The sequence below is a fragment of the Aotus nancymaae genome, unplaced genomic scaffold (genome assembly GCF_030222135.1).
Source record: "Aotus nancymaae isolate 86718 unplaced genomic scaffold, 86718_ANA_hifiasm-v0.15.2.pri h1tg000059l, whole genome shotgun sequence".
Taxonomy (NCBI): domain Eukaryota; kingdom Metazoa; phylum Chordata; class Mammalia; order Primates; family Aotidae; genus Aotus; species Aotus nancymaae.
The window spans coordinates 50147969-50175486 of NW_026988473.1; the positions used below are offsets into that span (position 1 = coordinate 50147969).

The 27518-nt window shown below is 41.2% G+C and overlaps 1 protein-coding gene across 4 annotated transcripts in view; it reads left to right on the forward strand.

The window, feature by feature from the left end:
• Positions 1-26001, forward strand: part of SBF2 (SET binding factor 2) — a 472399-nt gene extending 446398 nt beyond the window's left edge. For 3 of the 4 annotated variants that reach the window (XM_012456679.3, XM_012456682.3, XM_012456680.3), the window contains 8 exons: positions 7979-8105; positions 13468-13595; positions 15083-15316; positions 16395-16499; positions 18789-18982; positions 19669-19756; positions 23000-23131; positions 24104-26001. In XM_012456679.3, coding sequence (XP_012312102.1) covers positions 7979-8105; positions 13468-13595; positions 15083-15316; positions 16395-16499; positions 18789-18982; positions 19669-19756; positions 23000-23131; positions 24104-24202 — 1107 coding nt within the window. In that variant the 3' untranslated portion in view covers positions 24203-26001. Of the gene's footprint in view, positions 1-1582; positions 1711-7978; positions 8106-13467; positions 13596-15082; positions 15317-16394; positions 16500-18788; positions 18983-19668; positions 19757-22999; positions 23132-24103 lie in introns of those variants that run through there. The other variant, XR_010338354.1, reaches the window with a different exon arrangement.
• The last annotated feature ends 1517 nt before the right edge of the window (positions 26002-27518 follow it).

Sequence of the window (27518 nt, forward strand, 5' to 3'; positions counted from 1 at the left end):
TGTTTTTTGTTTTGTTTTTTTTTCAGAAAATAAACCTCTGATCTGTTGCTCTGAAAAGGGTAATCATATGACTGCATGGGTAGGAAAGGACCTGGGGTCTTACAACTGCCTCCATAGACTTCCAGCTAGTCTCATGATGGCCTCCATTTCACCTCTGCATTACTCAATACTTGGGCCTCTGTGCCCTGAGCCTTTCTGGGTTTACACAGCAAATTGTTACCTTCTTAAATCATTTTCCTCCTGGCAGGAATCCCAATATAGCTTCTCCTCTTCTATCATTTACTGCTATTTTTCCTTCTATTTTCCATCTTTCAAAAATTGCTGGATTGCTTTGGCCCGATACCGTGTTTCCTCCCATTCTCCCCACTCCCTTTTGGGTTTTTTACCTCTTAAGAATTCCTTTAATGGGGGAGGATTCCAGGGGAATGAGCTTGTACAGTCGAATTTGGCTTAAGTTAAATGTACTACTTAATGTGTTAAATCTCAGTGTTCAACTCACAGAATTCTGCACACCTAAACATTAGAGTCAGCAAAATAATCCACTCACAATCAGTAAGAGATAGGAGGTTCTCATGTAAGACATACTGTCCTCAAAGATGGAAACATCATTGTCTCCCAAGTATAATAATCCTTACTTGGAATGAAATTCTTATATTTTATTGTTGGGGGTGGGGCTGGGGCTGGGTGGGTGGGAGCAGGAGAGCTCTAGATGTTGGAAGGTAACCTGTATTCTGTTAGTACCCCTTAAGTGGTATGATTAAAGCAATTTAACATATGCTAAGATGTGGCATAAATTACATTCCTATTATATTTAGAATACAGTACAATAGATGCTAAAACTCCAAAATGCTAAGTTAATTAAAACAATTTGGGGTATGTGTTTAATTTATGCCGTTTTCTTTACTAATCAGCTAAATTTTGATTCATCTTTTTTTTTTAGAATATAGAGCTAAAATTCAAATGTTCTATATAAACTGGTTGGTTCTGAAATCAAAAACCAAAGTTCACTTTTAATTAAAGTTTGATTATTTGTAGGTAAATGCTTCACAAACGTAAAAAGTAATATTGTTGAGGATCTAAAGACCCTATTAGTATGGTTTCCAATCTGGCTGTGCCGTATTAAATTTTTTTTTTAATGAAAACATACTTTTTTTTTTTAAACGAAGCCTCGCTGTGTCACCCAAGCTGGAGTGCAGTGGCGTGATCTTGGCTCACTGCAACCTCCGCCTCCCGAGTTCAAGCGATTTTCCTGCCTAAGCCTCCTGAGTAGCTGGGACTACAGGCACATGCCACCATGCCTGGCTAATTTTCATATTTTTTTGGTAGAGAGAGGGTTTCACTATGTTGGCCAGGCTGGTCTCAAACTCCTGACCTCGTGATCCACCTGCCCTGGCCTTCCAAAATGCTAGTATTACAGGCCTGAGCCACTGCGCCCAGCCCCTTAAAACATAAATTTATAAGAATTTGCCTGAATCCTCCTTTGACTTAATACCTCATACATAATAACCTAAATGCAGACAAGTCATAGCAAAGCAAGCATATGACCTTAATTGCAGTAAATAAAGAATGTTGGCTCCCATAGGTATCAGCTTTGGTGATGCAGATTATTTTGTGCTGAAAGGGGATCGTTTATTAACTCAAAAACAGAGGAATCTAAGAAGACTATAGTTAACAAATCGTTTTTCTGACTCTTGCTGACTTAATTATAAGGTAATGTTTCATCATCCTTGACATACTGGTTTTTAGGCATTAGCAAAATGCTTTCTTTGAATGCCTTTCAAGTGAACACTAGTGCTTTACATGACTCTGGCTTTTACCAGATAACTCGAATTAGTGCCGCCCTCAGTCTCTCAGGGACACACAACAGAAATAGGCCCAAGAACATTAAAAAAATAAGTTCAGAATTACACAGCAGCAAGTGAAGCTTTCCCAGATGGAATGTGTTCCCTGCTTATTAACCATTTCTAACATGCTGAATGCCAAAAGGCAGTCCATGGACATATGCCTAGACTTGTCCATTAGTACTAATAAAGTTACAAAAAAAACAGATGAAGCACTGATCTTAAATTAGAACTGCCTCATCATATAAAAAGCCATTGTTTACGCCAGTATATCCAGGTGTCAAATGAATTATAAATGCTAGCTCACTGTTTCATAATAGCAACATCTGGCAGATTTCTTGCTTCTAATAGAAATTGGCTTAGCTCAAATGATATCATTACAGGACTTCCTTTTCTTAAAATAGTTGAGCCAAATTAAAAAAAAAAATCCAGTATACAAAGATTAAATTTTTATGTAAAATTTCTTTTTAAAATATAATACCAGGAGAAAAACATGAATAGTATTAATGAAAACATAAAGAAAGCATCCCCTTTATTTCAGCATTAGAGTAAATCTTTGAGGGCATCTTAGAACTTTTTCACTATTTCCTACTTTGAGAAAAACAACTGACTTTGATTTCAAAGTTTATTCAAATTGTAAATGGATTCATTCTGGTCTGGCTTTATGATGTGATTCTCCTCATGGTTACCTTAAGCCAGCACTATGCTAGGTCCTATCCCAAAGAGAAAAACTATTTGCATTTTGAAGATATGAGCCTTCCTTGTGAGCACATATGTGAGCAGCTAAGCTGCCCCGACACAGGTTGGTTATTCTAAAATTTATCCATCAATGTTGACAAAATAGCAGTAGTTGATGGATTCTTGGTATATTCAAGAGTTTCTGGTATCTACTTCCTATTCAGTTGCAAACTGCAAGACTGAACATAATCCAATCTGTTTTATAACAGGCAGTTTTGCATCAAAGCTTTCAATATTTGAGGCCATATAATATGGAAGGATGTAACACAAAGTATACAATTAATGTTTGTTAAATCTTAATTTGTGAAACAACAAAAATTACTATTAGCTACATACTCTTCTAGGATCTGTTTAACCATATCCACCGTTTTTCACATGTTGATATATAGTGTCTCTCTTAGCTCAAAATTTATAATTCTGAAAGCAGAATCCAGTTTTAATGTATTGAACTTTACTTCCAAAATGTTGATCTTTCCAGGGATTTGAGTCATAGCTTATTTTTATGGGCCTTTAAATTTTACAAAGTACTTAATGGCACATGGGCAAAAAATAAGACCCTATAAATTCATGTTTCTCCAAATTCCATTTCAGATTCTCTTCTTATAAATAAGTGAAGTTGGCAGATTTCACTCCATAATGGAAAAACAAAACTAAAATGTTTCATGCAGTTTAGTCTTTTAAGTCTGTATAATTTTTAACCTGCAGCTAAATAAATACAAAATTATTGAACAACAAAATCCAGATGATGCCTGAGAGAAGTCTAAAACTCTATTCGTCAGCATACTTAGGGAAATGCTGACATAGAATTAATTTATTAGCTGAAATACCTATCATTCCCAATTCTACATAATATAGTAAGGCTAAATTTATTTGAAGCACACTTGCCTTTAGGCCCCCAATATCTTGTGGCCAACAATAAAGAAAACTAATGAAACCAAAAGCTTTCTTTGAGAATATCAATAAAGTTGATAAACCTCTAGCAAGACTGCTTGAGGAAAAAGACACAGATTACCACTTTTAGAAATGAGAAAGATGATATCACTACAGCTTCTACAAATATTATAAGGCTGATACTGGGCATGGTGGCTCACGCCTATAATCCCAGCATTTTGGGAGGCCAAGGTGGGATCACTTTAGCCCAGAGTTCGAGACCAGCCTGGGCAAATAGCAAGATCCCACCTCTAAAAAACATCATAAATATTTTTTTTTTAATCCCTGTTAAGTAAATGAAAAGACAAATCACACAGTGGGAGAAATATGTGTAAACCATATATTTGCTGAAGGACTTATCTGGAACACATAAACTTTAAAATTCAATAATAAGAAAACTTTTTTTATTTTTAAGATGAAGTCTTGCTCTTTCACCCAGGCTGGAGTGCAGTGGTAAAATCTCCGCTCACTGCAACCCCGCCTCCCAGGTTCAAGCAATCCTTTCACCTCAGCCTCCCAAATAGCTCGGATTACAAGTGCGCACCATCACACCCGGCTAATTTTTGTATTTTTATTAGAGATGGTGTTTCACCATATTGGCCAGGGTGATCTCAAACTCCTGACATCAAGTGATCCATCTGTCTCAGCCTCCCAAAGTGCTAGAATTACAGGCATGAGCCACTGTGCCCAGCCAACAACTCATTTTTTTAGTGGGCAAAACATTTGTACTGACTTCACCAAAGATATACAAATAAGCACATGAAAAGATACTTGATGTAATTCTTCATTTAAAAATGCAAATTAAAATCACAAGAGTCTAGGTGAGTTCCATTGACAAAGAGGAAAAGAAGCCAATGAACTGGACAAATTGAGTCACTGGGGTGCAGGACTCAATGGAGAAAGTATGATTTTTCTTGCTTCCTGGAAATCTAAGCACCAGTAAGAATTCAGCCATGTCATAATTTCTTCATACATTATGGAAGAAAGACATCTCAGAAAATTCCTTTTGTTTCTTAATGTCAGATTCCAAAATTGGTATCTAGGTACTAATCAACCCAGCCTTAAGGTCCATCTGACTTTTCTTTTTCCACCAAAGAAATGTGTACATGCTTGTTACTTTAACTGTTGCTGAAAAGTAAAAAACAAATTGCTCTGCATCTTCTCTTCTGCTTCCAGTAGACCTGATCATTGACCCCAGTTTGGAGGCAGATTATTTTTCAACCCCAAACAGCAAGTGCAAGTGTTACTGTGGCACACAGGAGGACACATGCATAGTGCCCCAAGCATGTACACCATGATGCTGTCTCCAGGCACCAATTCCAGTCCCAGTGGAGTGGGTGAAAGAGGCCTTGGAAAATTGTCTAACCTTTCTAGCATAATTGTAGAGGGCTTGTGGTGAGGCCAATATACTGGGCTATGAAAACATTTTTTCACTTGTAAAGAAGTTTCACTTTTAATCTGAGCACGTGAACTCCCTGAAATGCCTGTAAGTTCAACTTAAGATCATATTTATTATTTCCATTCTACTTTTACCTCAGCAATGGGTCTTCAAAATTGTATTCCTGAGTAGATTAAATATCAGAATAATCGAGAAAAGATACAAGTATGTATGAGGCATGTGGTTTCTATGGAGAATAGTCATTGAGAGAAATTTTATTTTGAGGCTTTCTTTAACAAAGATTTTTAAACGCGATTTTAGAACATACTGTGGACTGGATCAGTAGAACTCTTTCTCCCCTGGAAACAGTGAGTGAGGGGCAGGCCTGTGACTACTGAAGGTTCATTCCAAGGGCTGTTGGGCCAGTTGTCCTTGGAGCTCACCCTGCCTGAGCACACTGCAGATTTCTCCCCAAGACTTAGATGGTAGGGAACCAAGTTCCATCCTCAGTTGCCGTGTCCCCTTCTTCTGTCCCAGCACCCACAGTCTGACTCACCCTGCTCTCCATCACTGGCTCCTTGGGGGTGGGACTATGGATTCCAAAGCAACAGCTTGGACTGGAGAGTTCTGTATGGCATTACAGGACATGTTGAGGGGGAAACTTAAAGTCTGAGCTAGGCTTAAGAAAGGAGCCAGGAAGGCCAGAGAACCAGGCCTACTGGAGAGTCACACCCAGGGCCACCTTTGCTGTGCGTAAGTATCAGTAGGGGCAAGCATTTGAATGAGAATTGCCTTATTAAGGGACATGGTTAACTACTGAGATACACATAGAGGGCTAACAAAATAAGGAAGTAAAAGGTATTTTTAAATGTTGATCCTTAATTATGTCAGATCTTCTTGTTTTATTATAACTATAAACTCTTTAAGGTTAGCCTTGATCATTCATTCATTCATTCATTCATTCAAAGACAGGGTCTCATTCTGTCACCCAGGCTGGGGTACAGTGGCACAATTATGGCTCCACTGCAGCTTTGAACTCCTGGACTCAAGTGATCATCCTCCTCAGCCTCCTGAGTAGCTGGAGCTGCAGGCTCATGCCACCACACCTGGCTAATTGTTTTAATTTTTGTAGAGAAAAGGTCTCACTATGTTGCCCAGGTTGGTCTCAAACTCCTGGCCTCAAAGAGTCCATCTACTTTGGCCTCCCAAAGGTGCTGGGATTACAATCGTGAGCCACCGCACCCAGCCAGCCTTTATAATTAGTTGCTCATATTGCATGATCATAGGAAACCCATGATATATTATCCCTTCATTTTCACTGATGAGAAAACTCATTCTTAATACAAATGCTTATAGTTCTAAAAACCTGGAGTATGGCACACTACCTAGCTATTCAGAGCCGGGTCCCATAGAAAGCTCTGCTGTCCTTTGGAGTTAGTTATGATGCAACAGGAAGGCATTGGCTCACATCAAGGAAGCAGTTCCATGGTTTGCAGCCTCACTGCACAGGAGTCAAACTCTATTTTAATGCATCTTCCTAAAATCCATTTTACTTTGCATTACTTACAAGCTAAAATTTTAGTTCAATTAAAAAGCCAGTAACAAAATGTAGAAAAAAGCCCTTTAATCATCACAGAAAACCAGGTTCCTAACCAGATGATAAATTTTGATAAATCAGCGATACCCAGATGATGACCTAAATTCCTGTTTGTCCACTGGACAGTCAAGATATTACACACATGCCTGCTCACTTTGGCCGACCCAGCTGACTAAGTACAGATCCATATTGCCAAATTAAACATGGAGGGGAATGCTGACTTTTAGACAGCTTGCCTGTAGTGTTAATTTGAACCAGCTTTTAAGCAAGTATAATTATGATTGGAACTTATTTCAACCAAACAGAATTTTCTAGCTGGTCATGAGAGATTGTTTGAGAAATATAGAGGTAAGATTGCAAGGTGGAGTGGGGAGTGTCACAGGGTCTCAGCCTACCCTCTGCCAATGTGAGATGGCTCCACAGTCTGTATACAGTTTGCCTAAAGCATGCTATAGCTCAATGATCATTCCAACCTTTGCCCAGCCTTCTGCCTCCCATGTCATTCCCTCATTCCTATTCCTGTGCCCAGTGACCTCACTGCCTAATTTACTGATGAAAAATTAAGGTTAAAAGACATTAGCTCCTGCCCTTTCCCTTGGCACTTGAACTACTGTTCTCTTGCCTACCTTTCGTCCATCCTTGTTTCCAAAGCTGTTCCCTAAATCTAGCCCTGAGCCTCATTTATTCTTGCTTTTCCAGGATCTTACTCTCTTAGTTATTAGCTAACAAATTTTTCTAAAGTTTGTTCTCTCTATTGGCTCCTTCTGGATTGCTTGAATAACAGTTAAGACCCTGTGCTCTGGAGCAAACAGACCAGGACAAAATCCCAGCATTGCCAGGTACCAACTGTCTGGATTGCCTTCAGACATGCACACATTTCTTTTGACCAGAAAACATCTCTTGCTGTCCCCTTAAGCCACCACCTTCTCTTCTCAGTCCTTTTCATTGCCAAACTTCTGTAAGAACAGTTTTTCTTGTTGTATGTCACACTGTTACACCACAGGTGCCTGGAAAGCAAGAACCATAGCTTACGTTAATATATATCACATGTCAAACACAGTATATGTAGTGAGTGGGGTAGAGACTTCGGAGCCTAATAAGCCAGGGTTAAATTTGGGCTCACTATGCTTACGTAAATTTAATGTTTTTTAAGGTTAAAAAAAAAATGGGGCTCACTAATTACTGTTTAATGTCATTGGGTAAATGTCTTAATCTTGCTGATCCTATGCTTTCTCAATTGTAAAGTGGAGATAATAATGCCTCTCTTGCTATGTCGTAGAGATTAAATGAGATTATGTTTCTTAAAAAACCCTCGTCTGGTGTCTGGCACACAGTAGGTGCTTGGAAAAGCTGGTTCCCTTCCCATCTCTACTCATGGTAGGGATTCAGGTGTTTGTGGAGTGAATGACTAAATGGTCTCCTGCATGTTTCAGTTAAGCCTCCACTTTTTGTTCTATTTAATTCTTACTCTTTTCTTTGCCTTGTGTGTTTCAGGTTCACAACCAGTATCCGACTGAGTTTGAATTCAATCTCTATTACTTAAAGTTCTTGGCTTTCCACTATGTATCTAATCGCTTTAAAACATTTCTCCTGGATTCAGACTATGAAAGATTAGAGCACGGTATGTGTTTGTATGCCCTTGTTTTATCTTTTTTGTTAGTTCTGCATGTTTTTAATGAAAATTCTAATAATGTAACTACCCCAAAGAGTGACAAGCTGAGTTAGGGCTTAACTCTGACCTATGAATGTAGGGGAGTGGATAAGTGGCCAAATTCTGAAATTATGTACCATGTTAGCTCTTGGCAGGTGATCATTCCTATAGCACCTTTGTACAATTAAATACATTTACTATTTTGATACCTCAAAGTGATCACACTGTTTGAGAAGAAACATTTGACTCATAGTTTTTCCAACCCTGATGCACTCTAATAGGAAGGGTGCCTGGCCCTCAGAGGCAGCTTGAATAGCAGTTAAGGTCCTGTGCTCAGGAGCAAATAGACCAGCATAAAATCCCAGCATTGGCAGTTACCAACTGAACATTTTGGAGAGGGGTTAAGTACCTCTCTGAGCCTCAGTTTCATCTTTAAAATGAGGACAGTAATAGCACCCCACCTGTCAGGTCCATGATGATCACATGAGGAAATAGTTTTAAACTCTTCACACAATCACTTAGCCTCTTAGTATAGTCTCTAGCACATAGTAAGCACTCAATAAATTTTAGACATCACTATCATTACTAATGATAGTGATGAACTATTATTTTTAATAGCAATAATAATTATAATTAGTAGATTCTGAAAGTCAGCCCCTATAAAAACATTTCCCAAGGGGATTTTACATTCTTTCTTTTGTTACTGTTACAGGGCGAGAGGAAGAGAGGATATGCATGACTATTTTTGTTAAGCAAACAAAAATCAGCTCTGTTCAATACATTATATGTATTTGGTATCATAAAGAGGACTCTTAATTCCAAGAAAATATTTACTGATGTTCTCAGTTTAAAATCTGAAATCAGGAAATACTGCTTTTCAGGGCATGCCACTGAAATTGTCTAGTATGATAGTTCCTACTTTTGATAAGGGAAACAGTACTGGTGAGACAATTTCCTATCCTGTTTATACTTCCAGACTTTTGTTGACTCATGGAATTTTTATTCTTTACATCACAATCAGAAACTTTAATTTCTTAAGCATCTTTATACCGTGTATTGGGAAGGTATCCAATATAGCTGGTTACAACTGCCTTAGGACTGGTCTTTTTTTCTTTTCTTTTCTTTTTTTGACAGAGTCTCACTCACTCCGTCTCTGAGGCTGGAGTGCAGTGGCGTGATCTCAGTTCACTGCAGTCTCTGTCTCCCAGGTTCAAGTGATTCTCTTGCCTCAGCCTCCCAAGTAGCTGGAATTACAGGCCCATGCCATCATCCCTGGGTAATTTTTGTATTTTTAGTAGAGAGGGTTTCACCATGTTGGCCAGGCTGGTCTTGAACTCCTGGTCTCAAGCAGTCAGCCTGCCTCAGCCTCCCAAAGTGCTGGGATTACAGGTGTGAGCCACCTTACCTAGCCAGGCCTGGTCTTCAGTGGACTGACCTGACCTGCGGGGGTCACCATGTCACTCAGCTTTATCACTGAAAGGAACAACATGTGCAAATACTGGTGGGAGTAAAATGCAGGTTTTTGCCTTTTTGGAGTAGTTGTATGGTTTTTTTGGTTGAGGGGGGGTTGTGGTTTTGTTTTGTTTTTCTGAGGCAGCGTCTCGCTCTGTCTCCCAGCCTAGAGTGCAGTGGCAGGATCTTGGCTTACTGCAACCTCCACCTCTGGGACTCAAGTGATCCTCCCAGCTACTCAGCCTCCTGAGTAGCTGGAACCACAGGCATATGCCCCTACCCCCACCTAATTTTTATATTTTTTTGTAGAGACAGGGTTCTGCCATGTTGCCCAGGCTAGGTTTTTGGTTTTTTAATAAAGCAGTTTGTTTTGCTAAATTAAGCTGATCAGATTACCTTAGCAGCGTGCATATGTGGCCAAAGATCAAGGCTTCTCCCAGAGCAGATGATGGTTCTCTTCATTAGAGAAGCAACAAGGTCTAGTGCAGTGGTTCTCAGACCTGACTGAACATTAGAATCACCTGGAGAGCGTTTAAAACTTCCAAGGTCCAGGCATCATCCCCAGCCACTTAAATCAGAATCTGTGATAGTAAGGCCCAGGCATCAGCAGCTTTTAAAACTCCCCTGGTGAGGCCAGGCATGATGGCTCACACCTGTAATCCCACCACTTTGGAAGGCCAAGGTGGGTGAATTGTTCAAGGCCAGGAATTCGAGACCCGTCTGGCCAATATGGCGAAACACCATATCAACTAAAAATACAAAAATTAGCCAGGCGTGGTGGTGCACGCCTATAATCCTAGCTATTCGGAAGGCTGAGGCACGAGAATTTCTTGACACCGGGAGGCAGAGGTTGTAGTGAGCTAAGACTGCACCACTCTTAGCTCTGGGCGACAGAGTGAGACCCTGACTCAAAAATAAAGAATAAAAAATAAAAACTCCCCAGGTAAGGCCATTATGCTGCCAAGTCTGAGACCCACCACTGGTCCCCCGTATAGAGCCATGGATCAAGGGTCAGAAAATGTCAGTAACTTGGGGTAAATTACTTCATCTCTGAGTCTGTTTCCTCATCTGAGTAAACAAAGATAGTGGCCGTGCCTATCACACAGGGCTGTTGAAAGGATTAAATAAAATGATGTGAATAAAGGCATTTGGTATATATTAAAAGATTATCATGAGTATTTGAAAATGTAAGCATTTACATCCTATGAAACATGTTTCCTCTTAAATCTCATGAACACAGGCTGTTGCAGTGGCTCACACGTATAATCCTAGCACTTTAAGAGGCTGACGCAGGCAGATTGCTTGAGCCCCAGGAGTTCAAGACTAGCCTGGGCAACATGGCGAAACCCCATCTCTACAAAAAACAAAAATTAACTGGGTGTGGTGGCACACTGCTGTAGTCCCAGCTATTCAGGAGGCTGCGGTGGGAGGATCACTTGAGTCCAGGAGGTCATGGCTACAGTGAGCCGAGATCACGCCACTGCATTCCAGCCAGGGTGACAGGGTGAGACCCTGTCTCAAAAACAACAGCAACACATAAACATGCATTTCAAATGCTGGAATGTCAATGCTGAAGCCTTAGTAGAAATCATCTACCCTGCCCCCTCTCTGGATGTTAGGCCACCCACCTAATTAACATCAAAGAAGCCTAGTTTTGTGTCCCTAGTCCAGACTAGGTTGCCTTTTTGTGTTCTGGTGGATGCACTAGTTATCAAGCCTACAGTGAAACCTTGTTTAGGAACAGCTGTGGTAACTACCCTTTATCTGCCAAGATGATGAAGTGGAGAGTAAGTAATCTCAACCACTGCTGGCAGAATTCATCAGTAATTTTTTTTTTTTTTTTTTTGAGATGAAGTCTCACACTGTTGCCCAGGCTGGAGTGCAGTGGTTCGATCTCAGCTCACTGCAATCTCCACCTCCTGGGTTCAAGTGATTCTCCTGCCTCAGCCTCCTGAGTAGCTGAGATTACAGGTGCCCACCACCACGCCTGGTGGATTTTTGTATTTTTAGTAGAGACTGGTTTTAACCATGTAAGCCAGGTTGGTCTCAAACTCCTGACCTCAAGTGATCCCGCTGCCTCGGCCTCCTAAAGTGCTAGGATTGCAGGTGTGAGCCACCACACCCTGCTGAGTCATAATTTTTAAGATTTTATCAGAAAGGCTTAAAAACAATGAATTCTCCTGTGCCCTAAAAGCTTAATATGTTGATTATTACACACCGGATTATAGGGTTATAATTTGATAGGATTTGGCACTAGCTGTCTGATGATGTGTACTGTTTTTAAGGTGTTCCTTATATGTGTACATGTTGCCCTAAGCCAGCCATATGGATATTGTAAAAAAAGTCCATTGGACTTTCTTCCAGTTACAAGGTGTTACAATAGCCATAAGGAACAGAGGGCCAGGTATTGCCTCTCCTCTTCTGGTTTCAGCTTACTGTCTACAAAGGTGCCTAAAGCCTATTTCAACTGGAGCTGACTACCACACAGCCCTTCAGTCTAATCCATGCCTCAAGGCGCCAAATGGAACAATACACAAGGTGGCTTTCAAAATCTTACCGCAACCCCTAGAGTAGTTGCAACTTTGGACATTAGAGTCACTTGAACTTTTTTTTTTTTGAGACAGATGCTCTCTCTGTCACCCAGGCTACAGTGCAGTGGCACGATCTTCGCTCATTGCAACCTCTGCCTCCCGCGTTCAAGCGATTCTCCTGCCTCAGCCTCCTGAGTAGCTGGGATTACAGGCATGTGCCACTACACCTGGCTAATTTTTGTATTTTTAGTATAAACGGGATTTCACCATGTTGGTCAGGCTGGTCTTGAACTCCTGACCTTGTGATCCACCCACCTCAGCCTCCCAAAGTGCTGGAATTACAGGCGTGAGCCACTGTGCCGAGCCTGGAGTCACTTGAGCTTTTAAAATAACTAATATCTGGGACCATTCCCAGATATTCTGATTTAATTGGTCTGAGATGAGACCTGGGCATGGGGATTTTTTTAAAGCCCTTGGTTTTTTGAATGTATGACCAAGGTTGAGAACTACTGCACTGGACTCTGCAGTTAAAAGGTAGAGAAGAAACTGTTCATTAGTCTTAGGGGCCCCATATATTATAGAATTTTATGCCATCTTGGGCTTGACACATTTTTTTCTGATAAACTGGTAAAATGCATGTTGATTTTGACTGAGTCACTTCATTCCAAACAAGACAGCACTGCTGAGACACCATTCCTGGCCTTTTAAAGAAATATTTTTTGCCTCACCCCAACACATTTTCCTCCCTATTAAAAACAAAATGGGCTCATGTCAGTAATAGATTATTTGAAAAAGGTATAAAAGTTCTGCTTTTATTTTTAAGTCAACCAAGGACACAGACTACGCCCTTCTGTCATCTAGAGTGTCAGTGACCATGATCTGCAGTATATATAAACTGCTAAACAAGAGAACACTCTAAATGGCTTCCTGATAAATGGCCAACAACTTAAAACAGAAACATAAAATTATGTTTTTTACTGAGTTTCATCAAATCAACTCTGAAGTCCTTCCATTTTCTCTTGACAGCTGTAGAATGCCTCCTGCATGGACTTCTTTGAATCTAGATACAGATGCAGGATGAGGGTTGGAAGAGTCATGATAGACTGCTGGCTGCTGAGGCAAACTTTATCAGATGTTTCCTCCATCTGGACTTGTTTCCCTATATAGCTATGAAATTCATTACTGTCTTCAGCTTTGCAGTTATTTTCTAAGGTTTTCACACAAATGTTGCTGTTTTTAGAGCCATGAAAAAAATTTCCACTTTTTTATCTGCTACTTGCATCATACTTTTTTAGGCAAAGTGTTAATTTATTTAATTTTGTTTTGTTGGACTTTTTTTTAACTTACAGGAACTTTATTTGATGATAAAGGAGAAAAGCATGCCAAAAAAGGAATCTGTATTTGGGAGTGCATTGACAGGATGCACAAGAGGAGTCCCGTTTTCTTTAATTATTTATATTCACCATTGGAAATAGAGGTAGAGTAAGAAATCATTTATGTTTCATTTTCTGAAATTTTGTGTTAAGTTTTCCTTAGCTTAGTATATATAAGCTGTTTAATACCAAAAAGCTATTTCAAAGTTTGAGACACTATACGTTTGGTACAAATGGGTTGTGATAATGCCACAAAAATGAGGAGCTGGCCCCCAAAACCTAGAAGGGAAAACTTCTAGAGAATCAAAGCAAGGCAACTTTCCCCAGGAAGAAAGAACTAACAAAATTTGGCTGAGCGCGGTGGCTCACACCTGTAATCCCAGCACTTTGGGAGGCCGAGGCAGGTAGATCACCCAAGGTCAGGAGCTCAAGATTAGCCTGGCCAATGTGGTGAAACCCCGCCTCTACTAAAAATACAAAAATTAGTTGGGTGTGGTGGTGAATGCTTGTAATCCCAGCTACTCAGGAGGCTGAGGCCAGAGAATTGCTTGAACCCAGGAGGCGGAGGTTGCAGTAAGCCAGTATCATGCCATTGCACTCCAGCCTGGGCGACAAGAGTGAAAACTCCATCTCAAAAAACAAAAAAAAGGAACTAACAAAATTTGAAATATCAATAGGTGTTCTAAGCTGAAAAACCTTAAAATACCTTAGAAAAGGTTTCTTTAAGTCCATCTGTACCAAAGCCATGGAAGGACCCCTGTAGGAAGCAGAGATGTTTGGAGCCCAGCCCAAGAAGGATAACATATCTCCCCACCATGCACATCTACATAACAACTGTGCCCCACCGTGCACATCTACATAACACATGCTCTGGAATGGAACAGACTAGTCTGATAAGCAGTTCCACCATTACTTAGGGCCCAAGAGAGTCCCCTGCCCCGGACCCCAATCATAGAACCCTAGTCTGGCCTTTCTCCAGCTGCATCCTCATGAAGTGAGGAGTACAAGAAACCAATGGTACATGCCTAGATGCCCCCTCCTTCATCTAAACCATGTTCTGGGTACTTCAAAATTCCTTGCCCAAATTCAGGCTGCCCACCAGGCTACTTCTCCAAGTCGGTCTACTAAGTCAGTGCATGGACCTCAAAGCCCAAAGAATGGCAAATAGTGGCAGGTTTGACAGTGGACAGAGTTTGACTTTGTGGGCTGGGGTATACATGAACATTCATGTAAGACTCTTAGAATATAAGTTACAGGTGGGAGAAGAAGAGTTAGGCCAAGGACTGGGACCTGGGGCCAGCTCACCTAGTGCCACCACTTGCTAGTATAAAGTTCTAAGGAATCCATGAATCCTCTATTGAACTTGACCTTCTGGGTCATTAGGAAGTTATATTTCTCAAGGTAGGAGGATTGAAAATTGTTTTAATAATTTATTTTGATGTATGACTTTTAAATATTTAGACATATGGTATTTGAACCTCCATTCACACTCTTCCTCCCCTGGACTCTACAGATGTTAGGGGCTTGCCTGACAGTGAGCTTGGGGTACTTTGGGTTCAAGATGAAACTGTATTTCTGTTTTCTTTACCAGGCCCTGAAGCCCAGTGTAAATGTCTCTAGCCTCAAGAAGTGGGATTACTACATAGAAGAGACCCTGTCCACAGGCCCTTCCTATGACTGGATGATGCTAACCCCCAAGCACTTCCCCTCCAAAGACATTGACCTGGCTGGAGAAGCTGGGCCCCGGAGCCAGAGGAGAACAGTGTGGCCATGCTACGATGATGTGAACTGTACTCAGCCCGATGCTTTCACCAGCCTTTTCAGTGTAAGTCAACTGTAGATACACACCTAGGGGCACCATGGGCGCCAGAGGCACAAGGCCAAAGAAACCAAGCTAAGCTAAGAATGGTTTACAAACTTCAGAACATGGCTTTCCTTACTTTGGGCTAAGGTTATGGTAGCACCCTCCCGGTATGAAGAAAACAGATTTGCTCCCCATCATCTGGGGGGACCAGGCTTCACTACTGGAAAAGAGTCTCAATAAAAGTGATTTTCTAGCATTACAAAGAAGCAATCAAGCAAATGGAGCAATTTACTCCTTCCGGCAGCTTCCCAGCTGTTTTAGTTGCCCGAGCAGCCTTAGTCAGGCCTTGGCTGTGGCTTTTGTGGGTGCTTTACTTCTTCTGGTCAGAAGTGTGGGTAGTTTCAGTGTCCTGACGGGAGTGCTACCAACCATCTTCTGCAAGGAATGTTCCAGAACGAACTCATCTTGGCAGTAGCCTGCCTGAGGAATAGCTTTGAGCCTTGATAGGGGCCAGACAGTTCCTGAAGAGTCTTTCCCCTCTGGTTTCCTGAGCAGGAAGAGTATGCTTCGGTGTCATACTGTCACAGAAGCAGCTGCTCTGATCTCCAGCTTCCCTGTCAGAAGGGATATCTGTTTCCTTGGGCATTTCTTGGTTCATTCTTTCCACATCTGGTTTGAATCATCAGAGTTGAGGGGTTCCTCCTGTCAAGGACAGACTTCTCATCTACCTCAGCTGTTAGGGCTGGGCCACAGGCCCAGAGCTTGACCTCTTGCTTTGGCTATCAGATTTCCCATGGGCTGCCCAACAGTGCAGATGTCTGAGATACATATTTCACGTCCTAGTATGTAAGCTATACTGTACCAAAAGGCCTAGTTATAGGTCCTAATAAACCATCTTCACCACAGTGTGGCATACCAGCTAGAGCTGTCACCACTATTCCTGGCTGGGAGACCTCTGAGGCCCAGGTCCACCACTTTCCTCAACTGCCCTCTGGCCATGCTGCTCATCTGAGCCTAGTACAGAAGCAGTGTGGCTTTGGGGCACATCCTGATTTCCATGAAATACTGATCTATCAAAAAACTTTTAATTTCTTGGCAGGAAATTGAAAAATTGGAACACAAATTGAACCAAGCCCCTGAGAAGTGGCAGCAGCTGTGGGAAAGGGTAACCGTGGACCTTAAAGAAGAACCAAGAACAGATCACGTGAGTTGGCAGTGTCCCTTGAGAGCTACTTCTGAGCTTTCTGAGGGTGTTAAATCAGGTGGCGCCCACTGCCACAGATGACAAGACCCAGCTGGGTTTATGTCCAGAAGGGGAAGGGTCATGCCCTGGGGGTCCAGGGCAGAAAGTTCCAAATGACTGAATACTTCCTGAGTGTCTCACTTCACCACAGTGACATAATACTTATGTCTCAGCACCCTGAATCCAAGGGAAATTAGTAGATTCTTTTCTATCTCAGTGCCTCTGTGGTTTCAGCTGATCTTCCTCCACATGAGGGAGGAGGGGAATGCCAAGACCATGTATGCTTCAGAGAAAATATTTCAAAACAACAAAGTATGCTACCTTCTATTGTTCACAATCCCTTTTCTGTTTCTCACTTAAGAAACATTTATTGCCGGGCGTGGTGGCTCACACCTGTAATCCCAGCACTTTGAGAGGCTGAGGCCATCCTGGTCAACATGGTGAAACCTCGTCTCTACTAAAAATACAAAAAATTAGCTGGGCATGGTGGCGCGTGCCTGTAATCCCAGCTACTCAGGAGGCTGAGGCAGGAGAATTGCCTGAACCCAGGAGGCGGAGGTTGCAGTGAGCCGAGATCGAGCCATTGCACTCCAGCCTGGGTAACGAGAGCAAAACTCTGTCTCAGAAAAAAAAAAAAAGAAAAACCACACAAAAATTAGCTGAGCATGGTGGCACGTGCCTGTAATGCCAGCTACTCGGGAGGCTAAGGCAAGAGAATCACTTGAACCCGGGAGGTGGAGGTTGCAGTAAGCAGAGATCTCACCACTGCACTCCAGCCTGGGCAACAGAGCAAGACTCTGTCTCAAACAAAAAAAGTTTTATCATAAAAATATTTTAAAAACAAATATTCTTGTTTTCTGCTTCTTACACCCCATTTCCTATTTCTGATTTAAGAAACTTATCGAGTACATGATATGTGGAAGGGTCTGTGCTTAGTACCATACACACATTCCCATGTTATTTATCCACTGTGAGGGAGTGGCGTTCCCTCTCCTACATGAGGAACAGGCACAGAGATCATACAGCTGCAACGATCAAACCCACATCAGACTGCCTCCAAATGCAACAAAAGGAAAATTAGGACAGATGAGTGTTCTGAAGAACAGTTCAGGAAGAAGAGGTCAGCGGGCTAGATGTTGTTATAGAAAGGTCAGGAAGAATGGAGGGTGGAAGAAAACCTTTGTGGTAAAAAGAGACCATCTGGGGCTCTGTCTCTTACCCTCAAATAGCAATTCAGGAGCTGTTATCAGACAGACAACAGGTAGGTGATGTTTTAATGCTTTTTTGTTAGAAAAATAATAGCTTATTTTTTTCTGATAATGAAAGGTATGTTCATTATTTTTGAAAGAACAGAGTTATAAAATAGAAGATGAGAATTACAATTTATAACCTAGAAGTAAACCACTATGCTGTCAAACTTGTTTTATTCTTATAAACCCACAAATAAAAGAGATGTACTAGACATACTGTTTTAAACCTGCTTTTTCACTCTATGTTGGCATACATGCCCTTCCATCTGTCACTGTGTATAAACCAGCGTCTTTTTTTTTTTTTTTTTTTTTAATAGACAGGGTTTCACCATGTTGGTCGGCTGGTCATGAACTCCCGACCTCAGGTGATCCGCCCGCCTTGGCCTCCAAAGTGCTTGGATTACAGGCGTGAGCCACCACACCCGGCCTAAACCAGCATCATCTTTATTTTTTTTGAGATAGAGTCTCACTTTGTTGCCCAGGCTGGAGTGCAGTAGCATGATCACAGCTCACTACAGCCTCTACCTCCCAGGTTCTGGTGATCCTCCCGAGTAGCTGGGACTACAAGCACATACCATACCTGCTCACTTTTTTGTAGTTTTTGTAGAGACGGGGTTTCACCATGTTGCCCAGGCTGGTCTCAAGCTCCTGGACTCAAGTGATCCACTCACCTCTGCCTACCAAAGTACTGAGATTACAGCTGTGAGCCACCACCAGCCATAGCAGCATCATTTTTTAATGGCTGTCTAGAATTCCATTGTATGGAAATGCCCTAATTAATTTGTTTAATATCCCTAATAATGGATGTGTAGATTGTTTCCAGTTTTTTTACCATGATAAATGATAAATGACTAACTCCAGGATTGATACCTTTGTACATTATCTTTGCTCATTGGTCCAGTTTTTTCCTTGAGATAAATATTTGTAAATGAAATTTTCTAGTGGGTGGCTTAAGTGTCTGTCTGTAAAGCTTTCCTAGTTCCTGTCCTATCTTTTTCAGTCTCAAAGACACCTGTCGAGGTCCCCAGGAATTGTGTCTACCAACCTGCCTTCCTATCAGAAGAGGTCTCTGCTACATCTCCCAGACAGCAGCATGGGGGAGGAACAGAATTCCAGCATCTCCCCATCCAATGGAGTGGAGCGAAGAGCAGCCACGCTCTATAGCCAGTATACATCCAAGAATGACGAAAACAGGTGACATGCTGAACACTGCTTGGTGTGCTGAAGACTTTCCCACACCACTTGAGGCTAAACCACAGGTCCCTTAATAAGCTAGGCCTGTGCAGTACAGCCTTTTATAAACTTTAAATGGATTTGCTTTAAATGTTTTTTTAAATGTTTTAGAGGTCTCTTTGAAAAGAAAAAAAAATTACAACTAAAAATAATGCCAAGAGGTTGTAGTTATTTGTAGTTGAGTCCTGATGGCTCTTATCTCATGTCTGCCAGAGTATTTGAGGGAATATGTGTTAGCCAGCACTTTGTCAGTGGCAAACATCAGAAATCTGGCTTATGTTAGCCAAAGCAAAAAGGAATTTACTCACATAAACTAGGACAGCCAAGGGTATGCTAGCTTCTCACACAGTATCTTCTGTCCATTTCCTGGCTGTGCTTTTCCCTCTCTCTGTGTTACATCAGTCCCAACATGGCACGAAAGATGGCTACTAATCATTCCAAGCCTCACAAATGTGGTAATCCCAGCAGAAAGCAGCAGTCTTTCTCCAGAGGTCTAGTAGAAAAATTCTGGGGAGAACTCTTACTGGCCTTTTTTGGATCATCTAGGGGAAATAGAGACTGACAAAAACGACCTCCCCCTCTCCCCTTAATGGCATTTTTTAAGTGTAAATCAAAATTATTAACTCTCCTGTCATCATTTCTTCTAGGTCCTTTGAGGGAACGCTTTATAAAAGAGGGGCTTTGCTGAAAGGTTGGAAGCCCCGTTGGTTTGTTTTGGATGTAACAAAACATCAGGTAATATTCCTAAAGCCAAAAGAAATTACTTCTGTCTAGGCTAAGCCCTCCCAAAGTGCTGGCATTACAAGCGTGAGCCACCATGCCCGGCAACTTTTTTTTTTTAATGCTCAAATATCTCTTGCTGCCTGCTCTTAAAACCCAGGGGAGGGGATTCCTGAGGTTTTCAGCCTGTTGCATACATACCATATGCACATATAAGCCTGTGCCTATGAATAATCCCCAGAATACAGGTTACCTTCATCCTTGAAGCAGAAAGCATCCATTCAAAACAGAGGGCGTTAATTTATTCTACAAACATTGAACACCACCTCTGTGCCCATTTCTATACTGGTTACTAAAGAAGGCACTGTTACCCTTCAAAGATGGCAGCAACAGGGAAGTAAAAGGGCCCCAAAAGAGGCAGAAGGGGATGTGCCCACCCAAACTTGGAATTCACTGTAGGCAAATACTAGATTGGACCTTGCTGACTATGTCAAGAAATTTTTTGCCTATTGTTATGTTATGTTCTTAGCTATTCCTGTAGCAGTCTCTGCAATCCTTAGCATCATAGTCTTTACTCCGGTGATTTCAAGGGAGAGTGATTCCTACCCACAACTCCAGCAACTATGCACCCTGCATTACTGAAAGCTGCATTGTCTCCTGTTTTCTGACCACAGGCCTTACTCCACCTTGGAACTGACAAGTTAGCCTTGAGGCTGAGGCTTACACATTTTGATTCTCAATGCATTTATCTATAAAATGGAATCTTTTAGGAAAGACCTGAACTGTTACTCCTATACAGTGCTTTGGTCGGACCTGCATCTAGAAGACTCCTTCCAAATGAAGACTGTATTTGGGGACTAGCTTTTCCTCTGCTTAGGGAGTTTCATAAAGATTACAGAGTAAGGCTGGGTGTGGTGGCTCATGCCTGTAATTCCAGCACTTTGGCAGGCCAAGGAGGGCAGATCACCTGAGGTCAGGAATTCGAGACCAGCCTGGCCAACATAGTGAAACCCCATCTCTACTAAAAATACAAAAAATTAGCCAGGCATGGTGGCACATGCCTGTAATCCCAGATACTTGGGAGGCTGAGGCAGGAGAATCACTTGAATCTGGGAGGCAGAGGTTGCAGTGAGCCGAAATAGTGCCATTGCACTCCAGCCTGGGCAACAAGAGCAAAACCCTGTGTCAAAAAAATAAATAAATAAGTAAAAATAAAAATAAAAATAAATTACAGTCTTTGTGAAACAATATAGAGAATTTATGTTCAAATAATATACAAATGGAAGTCCTTTTAGGGAGCCACACTCTGAAATCATAGAGCCTATACTATGTAAAAAAACGTTCCATCGAACTTCTAAATATAACATAGGAGAATGTCATAATTTTTCTATAATTTACAATTACATCAAATTATATCTGCATTCTTACCAGTCTTCTGGACTTTTTTTTTTTTTTTTGACACGGAGTCTCACTCTGTCGCCAGGCTGGAGTACAGTGGTGCAATCTCAGCTCACTGCAACCTCTGCCTCCCGGGTTCAAGCAATTCTCCTGCCTCAGCCTCCTGAGTAGCTGGGACTACAGGCACCCACCACCATGCCTAGCTAATTTTTGTATTTTTAATAATAGAGATGGGGTTTCACCATGTTGCCCAGGATGGTCTCGATCCCTTGACCTTGTTATCTACCCACCTCTTCCTCCCAATGTGCTGGGATTACAGGCGTGAGCCACTGCGCCCGGCCCTCTTCTGGACTTCTTTAACATGAAAGATATAGTTTTTCCACTTCCCTGCTCATACCATGCCTGAGAAGAGAGACAGAGAAAAGTCTCAGGCCAGAACCAGTGTCAGAAGCACCAGACATGTATGCTAGGGAATAAAATCCATAGATTATAGCCCAATAAGGCTTATTCCTTAGCAGTTTGACTTTTTTCTTTTTTCTTATTCCAAGAGCCAATACATGCTTATTATGCCACATTCAAGCATTTCATACAGATCTCCAAGTCCCCTGTGTAGTCAGGCTATTTATTGTGTTCTTCAAAAATCATTTTATATCTCTATGCTATTTGGAACTTGATTTTTTAAATGTCTTGAACAGTTTTCCTATATAAGTTCTATATAAACTCATATAGATACTCTGTATTCTTTTTGAAAAGCTATATAGTATTCCATTTTATTGATGAATTGTCATTTAATATATTCACTGCAGCATGAAAGATAAATATGTCTTTTCCAATGTTTAGCTGATAAAGCTAGAGGAAGCCTCTCCGTACATGTTTCTTTGCATGCTTGTGGGAGAGAATTTCTGTAAGACTACTTTATAAAGGTGAGAATGGTATTTCAATAGGCATAAACATTCTAAATTTTAGTTGACATTGCCAGAGTGTTCCCCAAAAAATTTCTAACCAATTATATTCACACTGGTAGTATTTGAGATTATCTAGTAACTTACTGGATAATATCAGACATTTTTAATATTTCTCATTCCAAAAGTAAAATCTCATTTATTGTCCTTTACTTGTCTTTGATTAATGAGGTTGGTCATCTTTTCAGATGTTTATAGGTCATTTGTATTTCTCTGTGACTTGCCTGTTGAGATATTTTGATCATTTTTCTACTAGATTGTCTTTTTCTTATCAATTTCTAGAATTCTGTAGATTACTAAACATTAGCCCCCTTTTTATATGTTACATTTACTTTTTACAGTTGCTAGTTGACTTACTATTTTTTGAGACAGGGTCTTACTCAGGCTGGAGTGCATGATCTCAGCTCACTGCAGCTCGACCTCCCAGGCTCAAACAATCCTCCCACCTCAGCCTCCTGAGTAGCTGGAACTACGGGTGTACACCACCATGATTGGCTAATATTTCTATTTTTCATAGAGACAGGGTTTCACCATGTTGCCCAGGCTGGTCTCGAACTCCTGGGCTTAAGTGATCTGCCCACCTTGGCCTCCCAAAGTGCTGGGATTACAGGCGTAAACCACTGCACCCAGTCTTAATTCTATTTTTTAAGATAGATATAATACATTTATTTGTTTGATTTTCAAACAGTACATAAGTCTTTTCCCCAGTGCTTTCTCCAAGCCACCTAGTTCTTCCTAGAAGCAATAAGTATTATTAATTTTTTGTGTATTCTTCCAGGCATAGTTTAGCATATATAACCAAGGTACAGAGGAAGGTATTCAAATACAGTTTGAAAAGCCATGTCATTTTCTGTTTCTGTATCTCTTATATCTCATTTTTGTATCCTTTTGGTTCCAGCTGAGATACTATGACTCAGGTGAGGACACGAGCTGTAAAGGCCACATTGATCTGGCTGAAGTAGAAATGGTCATCCCTGCTGGCCCCAGCATGGGAGCCCCAAAGCACACAAGCGACAAGGCTTTCTTTGATGTAAGTTGATCTTACTTCTCTTTTCCTGGCTCTGCCTGCACATCTTTCTGTCTCCAAGAGTTATGGGGCCCTCAGAGGAATTGGTGGTGACTGCAAATGGATGACAGATCCCCTTGGCTATGGGAATTATTCCAGAGCTTGAACTCAGCACTACTGACCCCCAAGGCTATCTTCTCTTGCTGTCTGTGTGTCTCAGAAAAGCTGCATACTGCTTTGTGCAAAAGGAGTCCAGCCGCACATGGAAACAGATGAACTCCTTGTTAAATGTTGTTAGTTATTTCAGTGACACCATCTACTTTCAAAAGCAGATGTATTCAGTGGTCTTCATGCTTGACCATCCATAAAAGACTGTCCTTAGTCACATATGATAACTATCTACCCTAACATCTTCAGCAGCCCTTAGGTGGGCCATGGGGCATTTATAGGCCACATAATAGGAGACTTATGTAGTCCTGGGAGTCAAGGAGGGTTTCATAAAGAAGATAGGTCATCCTCTAGGGCCCCGCTCAGGCCATGAGACCATTTTTCTGATAGTGGGCTTCCAATATGGCTCCAACTGAAGAAAGGGGACACAAAGGCCAACTTTATGGTGTGGATAAATCTCAGGCAACCCCCTGGAGCACAAGGAGCTCCCTCACCTTTAGTGCATTGGTGCAGTGCATGGGAGAGGTTAAAGGCACCATTCATTGCTGACTCTTCCTCCTTAGTCAAAGAAGACACCAAGAAAATGCAAAGTAAGGCACTCCCGGTGTGTCTTCTTTTTCTGCCAATACCCTTCTCTCAGCATCCCCTATGACTCTAGAGACCAGAAAAGTAAAGGCAATGACAGTATGGTAGTTGAGGAAGAAGAATTCATAGAGGTTCTGGAACAGTATGGAAAAGGGAAGGTCACAGGGATTGATTTACCACTCACCCAAAGCCATAAAACAGCCCTGCCCTTCATCTCTGGTTCTCTGTCATTTGGTTTTGTAGCTCAAGACCAGCAAACGTGTGTATAACTTCTGTGCCCAGGATGGACAGAGTGCCCAGCAATGGATGGACAGGATCCAGAGCTGTATCTCTGATGCCTGATGCCCATGGTCAACCCACACAGAAGAAATAGAGAAACGTATGCTGCCAGTTAGAAAACAAACATGAATCCTTGAGGAGCTGACGACAAGTTATTCCAGGGCCCGAGGTTCTCCTGCCCAGTCCCCTGTTGCAGCAGTTGCGATCTCTACTTAACCTGGATAGTTGTTTCACACAGGTCTGGTCAAGAGCCCCATGCACTCCCTGTATCTTGCACTAAATTTTTCTAACAGGGTCTAGTGATTAGTGATCAGATGTCTCCTGAGCCAACTGTGAACCTCACCCAGACAAAATGGCTTCCACCTACTTGGGTCCTTCTTCATGAAAGCTATAGATCCTTTTTTGTTCTCCAAGGTCATAATTTCCTTGGAGAGCTGTCTAACAAGCAAAAATCAAAACACTCCAAGATTGTCTCATATTCTACATAGACTTAGGTTTCCTATCAGAGGAATCTACTTGTACTGCCTGACCTTTGAGATGCTCAGTTCTCTGGTGCTCCCAAGAGGTGCTTCCGTGGTCCCTGCTTTGCCATTGGGGTTCACAACAAGAGACGTCCTTGTTCAGTACCAGGCAAAGAGGGAGCACACATCATTATTCTGATGGAAAAAGATTATCCAGGGAATGGTGCAACAATGACCAGCCCAATAGAGGAAAACACTACTTCCAAAACACTGAATTCTCTAGACCAGAGATGCTCTGAGGATCCAGGGCCTTGTGTTCTTACATATTTTCTTCTTCCTGACAGTTTTTTTTTTTTTTTTTTCAAAGTAACATGCAAAAAAGCTGAATGCACTAACTAACTCACAAAACAAACACTTGCACTGAACTCCTAATGAAGTGAAGATGTTGGAAAGACAGAGACCAGCTATTTAGGACCACACACACCTGTGACAAGGGCTTGTGTAGATCACAGTCACACTGTGGCATGACTGGATACCCAAACTACACTTCTACACATGAAAAGTAAGAACTGTTTTTAGATTTTCTTTACTTTGAGATCTTGTGTTTGTTTAGCTTAAGACCCAAGAAATGCTGTTTGCTCATGGTAAACAGAAACAGCGTCTTTGCTACAACCACTGGCACCAGCTGGCATCATAGGTAGCTACATCATTGCATTTGTTTTGAAATGTTAATATGTTAAATAGTAAACTAATATTTCAAAAATGTGTATATATGATTTCTATATCCCTGTTTTTCAGATAGCCTGCTTATAATTTAATATAAATTAACTGATTCATTCATAAGATTTCAATAATGAAATAATAGTTCCCTTTTTAAAAAATAAAAAAAAATACTTTCTTTGTAGATTAAAAATAAATCAGAGGCCGGGCATGGTGGCTCACGCCTGTAATCCAAGCACTTTGGAGGCCAAGGTGGGCAGATCACCTGAGGTCGGGAGTTCAAGACCAGCCTGACCAACATAGTGAAACCCCATCTTTATTAAAAAAAAAAAAAAAAAAAAGATAAAAATAAATCAGATTTTCAAATTTAAAATTGTCTACACACTATGAAATAGAACCGTGTTAATATATAAGAAATTTGAAGAATGAAGGATTTTTCTATCATTTCCATTTTATAAATTGCCACCTGTGAAAATGGTTTTTGCACATTATTTGTATTTTTCTTTGTATATGAAATAATTTTTTGTACTTTGTAAAATATGGAGCCCATTGTACCTTCAAGCTATTTGAGACTATACACAGTGCTTCTTTTTTAACTGGATTATTTTAACTTTCATGAAGGCATTACATTGCCTTAAATTCACTAACCACCTTGAATTAAATTTATTTCTTAAGAAAAAGCATCCCTCATTTACTGTGAAATAAAGTTCATTCTGCAGTGCACAGCACTCAAGAGAGTAACACTCAGGATTCATACACGGGACTAAAGTTTCAAGAATAAAACAAAGCATGACCCACTTTGTACGTTAATTCTCCTAATGTCATCACTGCCCTTTGCTCAAGAAGTAACCCGGGATATTAGACATGCTAGCTTGAGCTTCTGGGTTCCAGACACACTTCTGCAGAGTTTAGGTAAGAGACTTGAGGCCAAGATTCTCACATGTGCTGCCACTACTACCACTGCCTCTAATAAGCTGTTTGAAATTGGTTAAGTCCCTTACCTATTCTGGGTACATTCCACCACCTACAGTATATGCTAATAATCTGTGAAAATTTTAGGCATGAGACATTGAAGTCTGGTTGAGCAGCAGATTTTTCTACTTCAGGGAATTGCTAAACAACACAAATGATCAATGATTTCAGTTCTAGACAATACTTCCTTTGTTAAGCCCATGAGTTTACCTCATGTAGCCAACAGAGAATGCAAGTTTTCATCTCAAGGCTGAGCCTTTAAGTCCTTTGACATCCAGAGTCCTCTGAGCTAAGCAAGAGGGCCCCAAAGAGCCACTGAGGCTCAAGGTGAGACAGTGACATAGCCCTCTTGAGCTTTCAGTTCTCAGTCTCAAGAGCATGCTGATCTAGCCAAGGGCCCTCAAACCTTTCCTTGGTGCTAGGCCTCTCAACAGCTACCATTATGCTTTGCTATGTCCCTGAGATTCAGTGAGGAGGGAAACAACTGGGATTAGGGCTTGAGTAGAAGCTATGTTCACAGTGTCAGTGTCTGGATGCCTGCCCTTCATTCCTCAGGTCTTAGCTGTGAAAAGGGAGAAGGATACTGGGTTCTGTAAGCCAAAAATAGAATTCTAAGCCCCCCAGATGACTAAATGGAGCCTGTCAGCCAACAGGATTCCAAAGAAACCTGAAAAACCAGTTCCAGCCATGATGCTGGGGCAAGGAGGTAGACAGGCCTCATTATACCCACTCCCTTTTGGGGTTTAGACACAACTGACCAGCATTAATATTAAAACAGATCTTAAGACTAACAAAATAGACTGTCACTATAAGATACCAAATTTCAACCCGACTCTAATATAGCATCACATAACAGATAGCAAGCCCTAAAAGAAATCAAAGTTTTTTTCATCCCAAAATACATTTCTTTTACATATTTTGAAATGGCCCCACCGAGCTATATCCTGGGTGCGATTTATATTCTATAGAGAATCCCCTTCCCTTCCCAAGTCTTATTCTGATCCTGAAGAGATTAGCTAAGAGTCTAGTATCTTTTAAAGGTGTGAATAGGAAACATTTGCGATCTATTGCCTCTAAGGGCAGCCACCTTGAGACTTCATCAACCCCTTATCTTAACCCAGACACTCCTTTCAATTGATTTCAGGCTCTTAGATAATAACTCTTTCAACCAATTGTCAATCAGAAAATCTTTGAATCCACCTATGACCTATAAGCTTCGTCCTTTC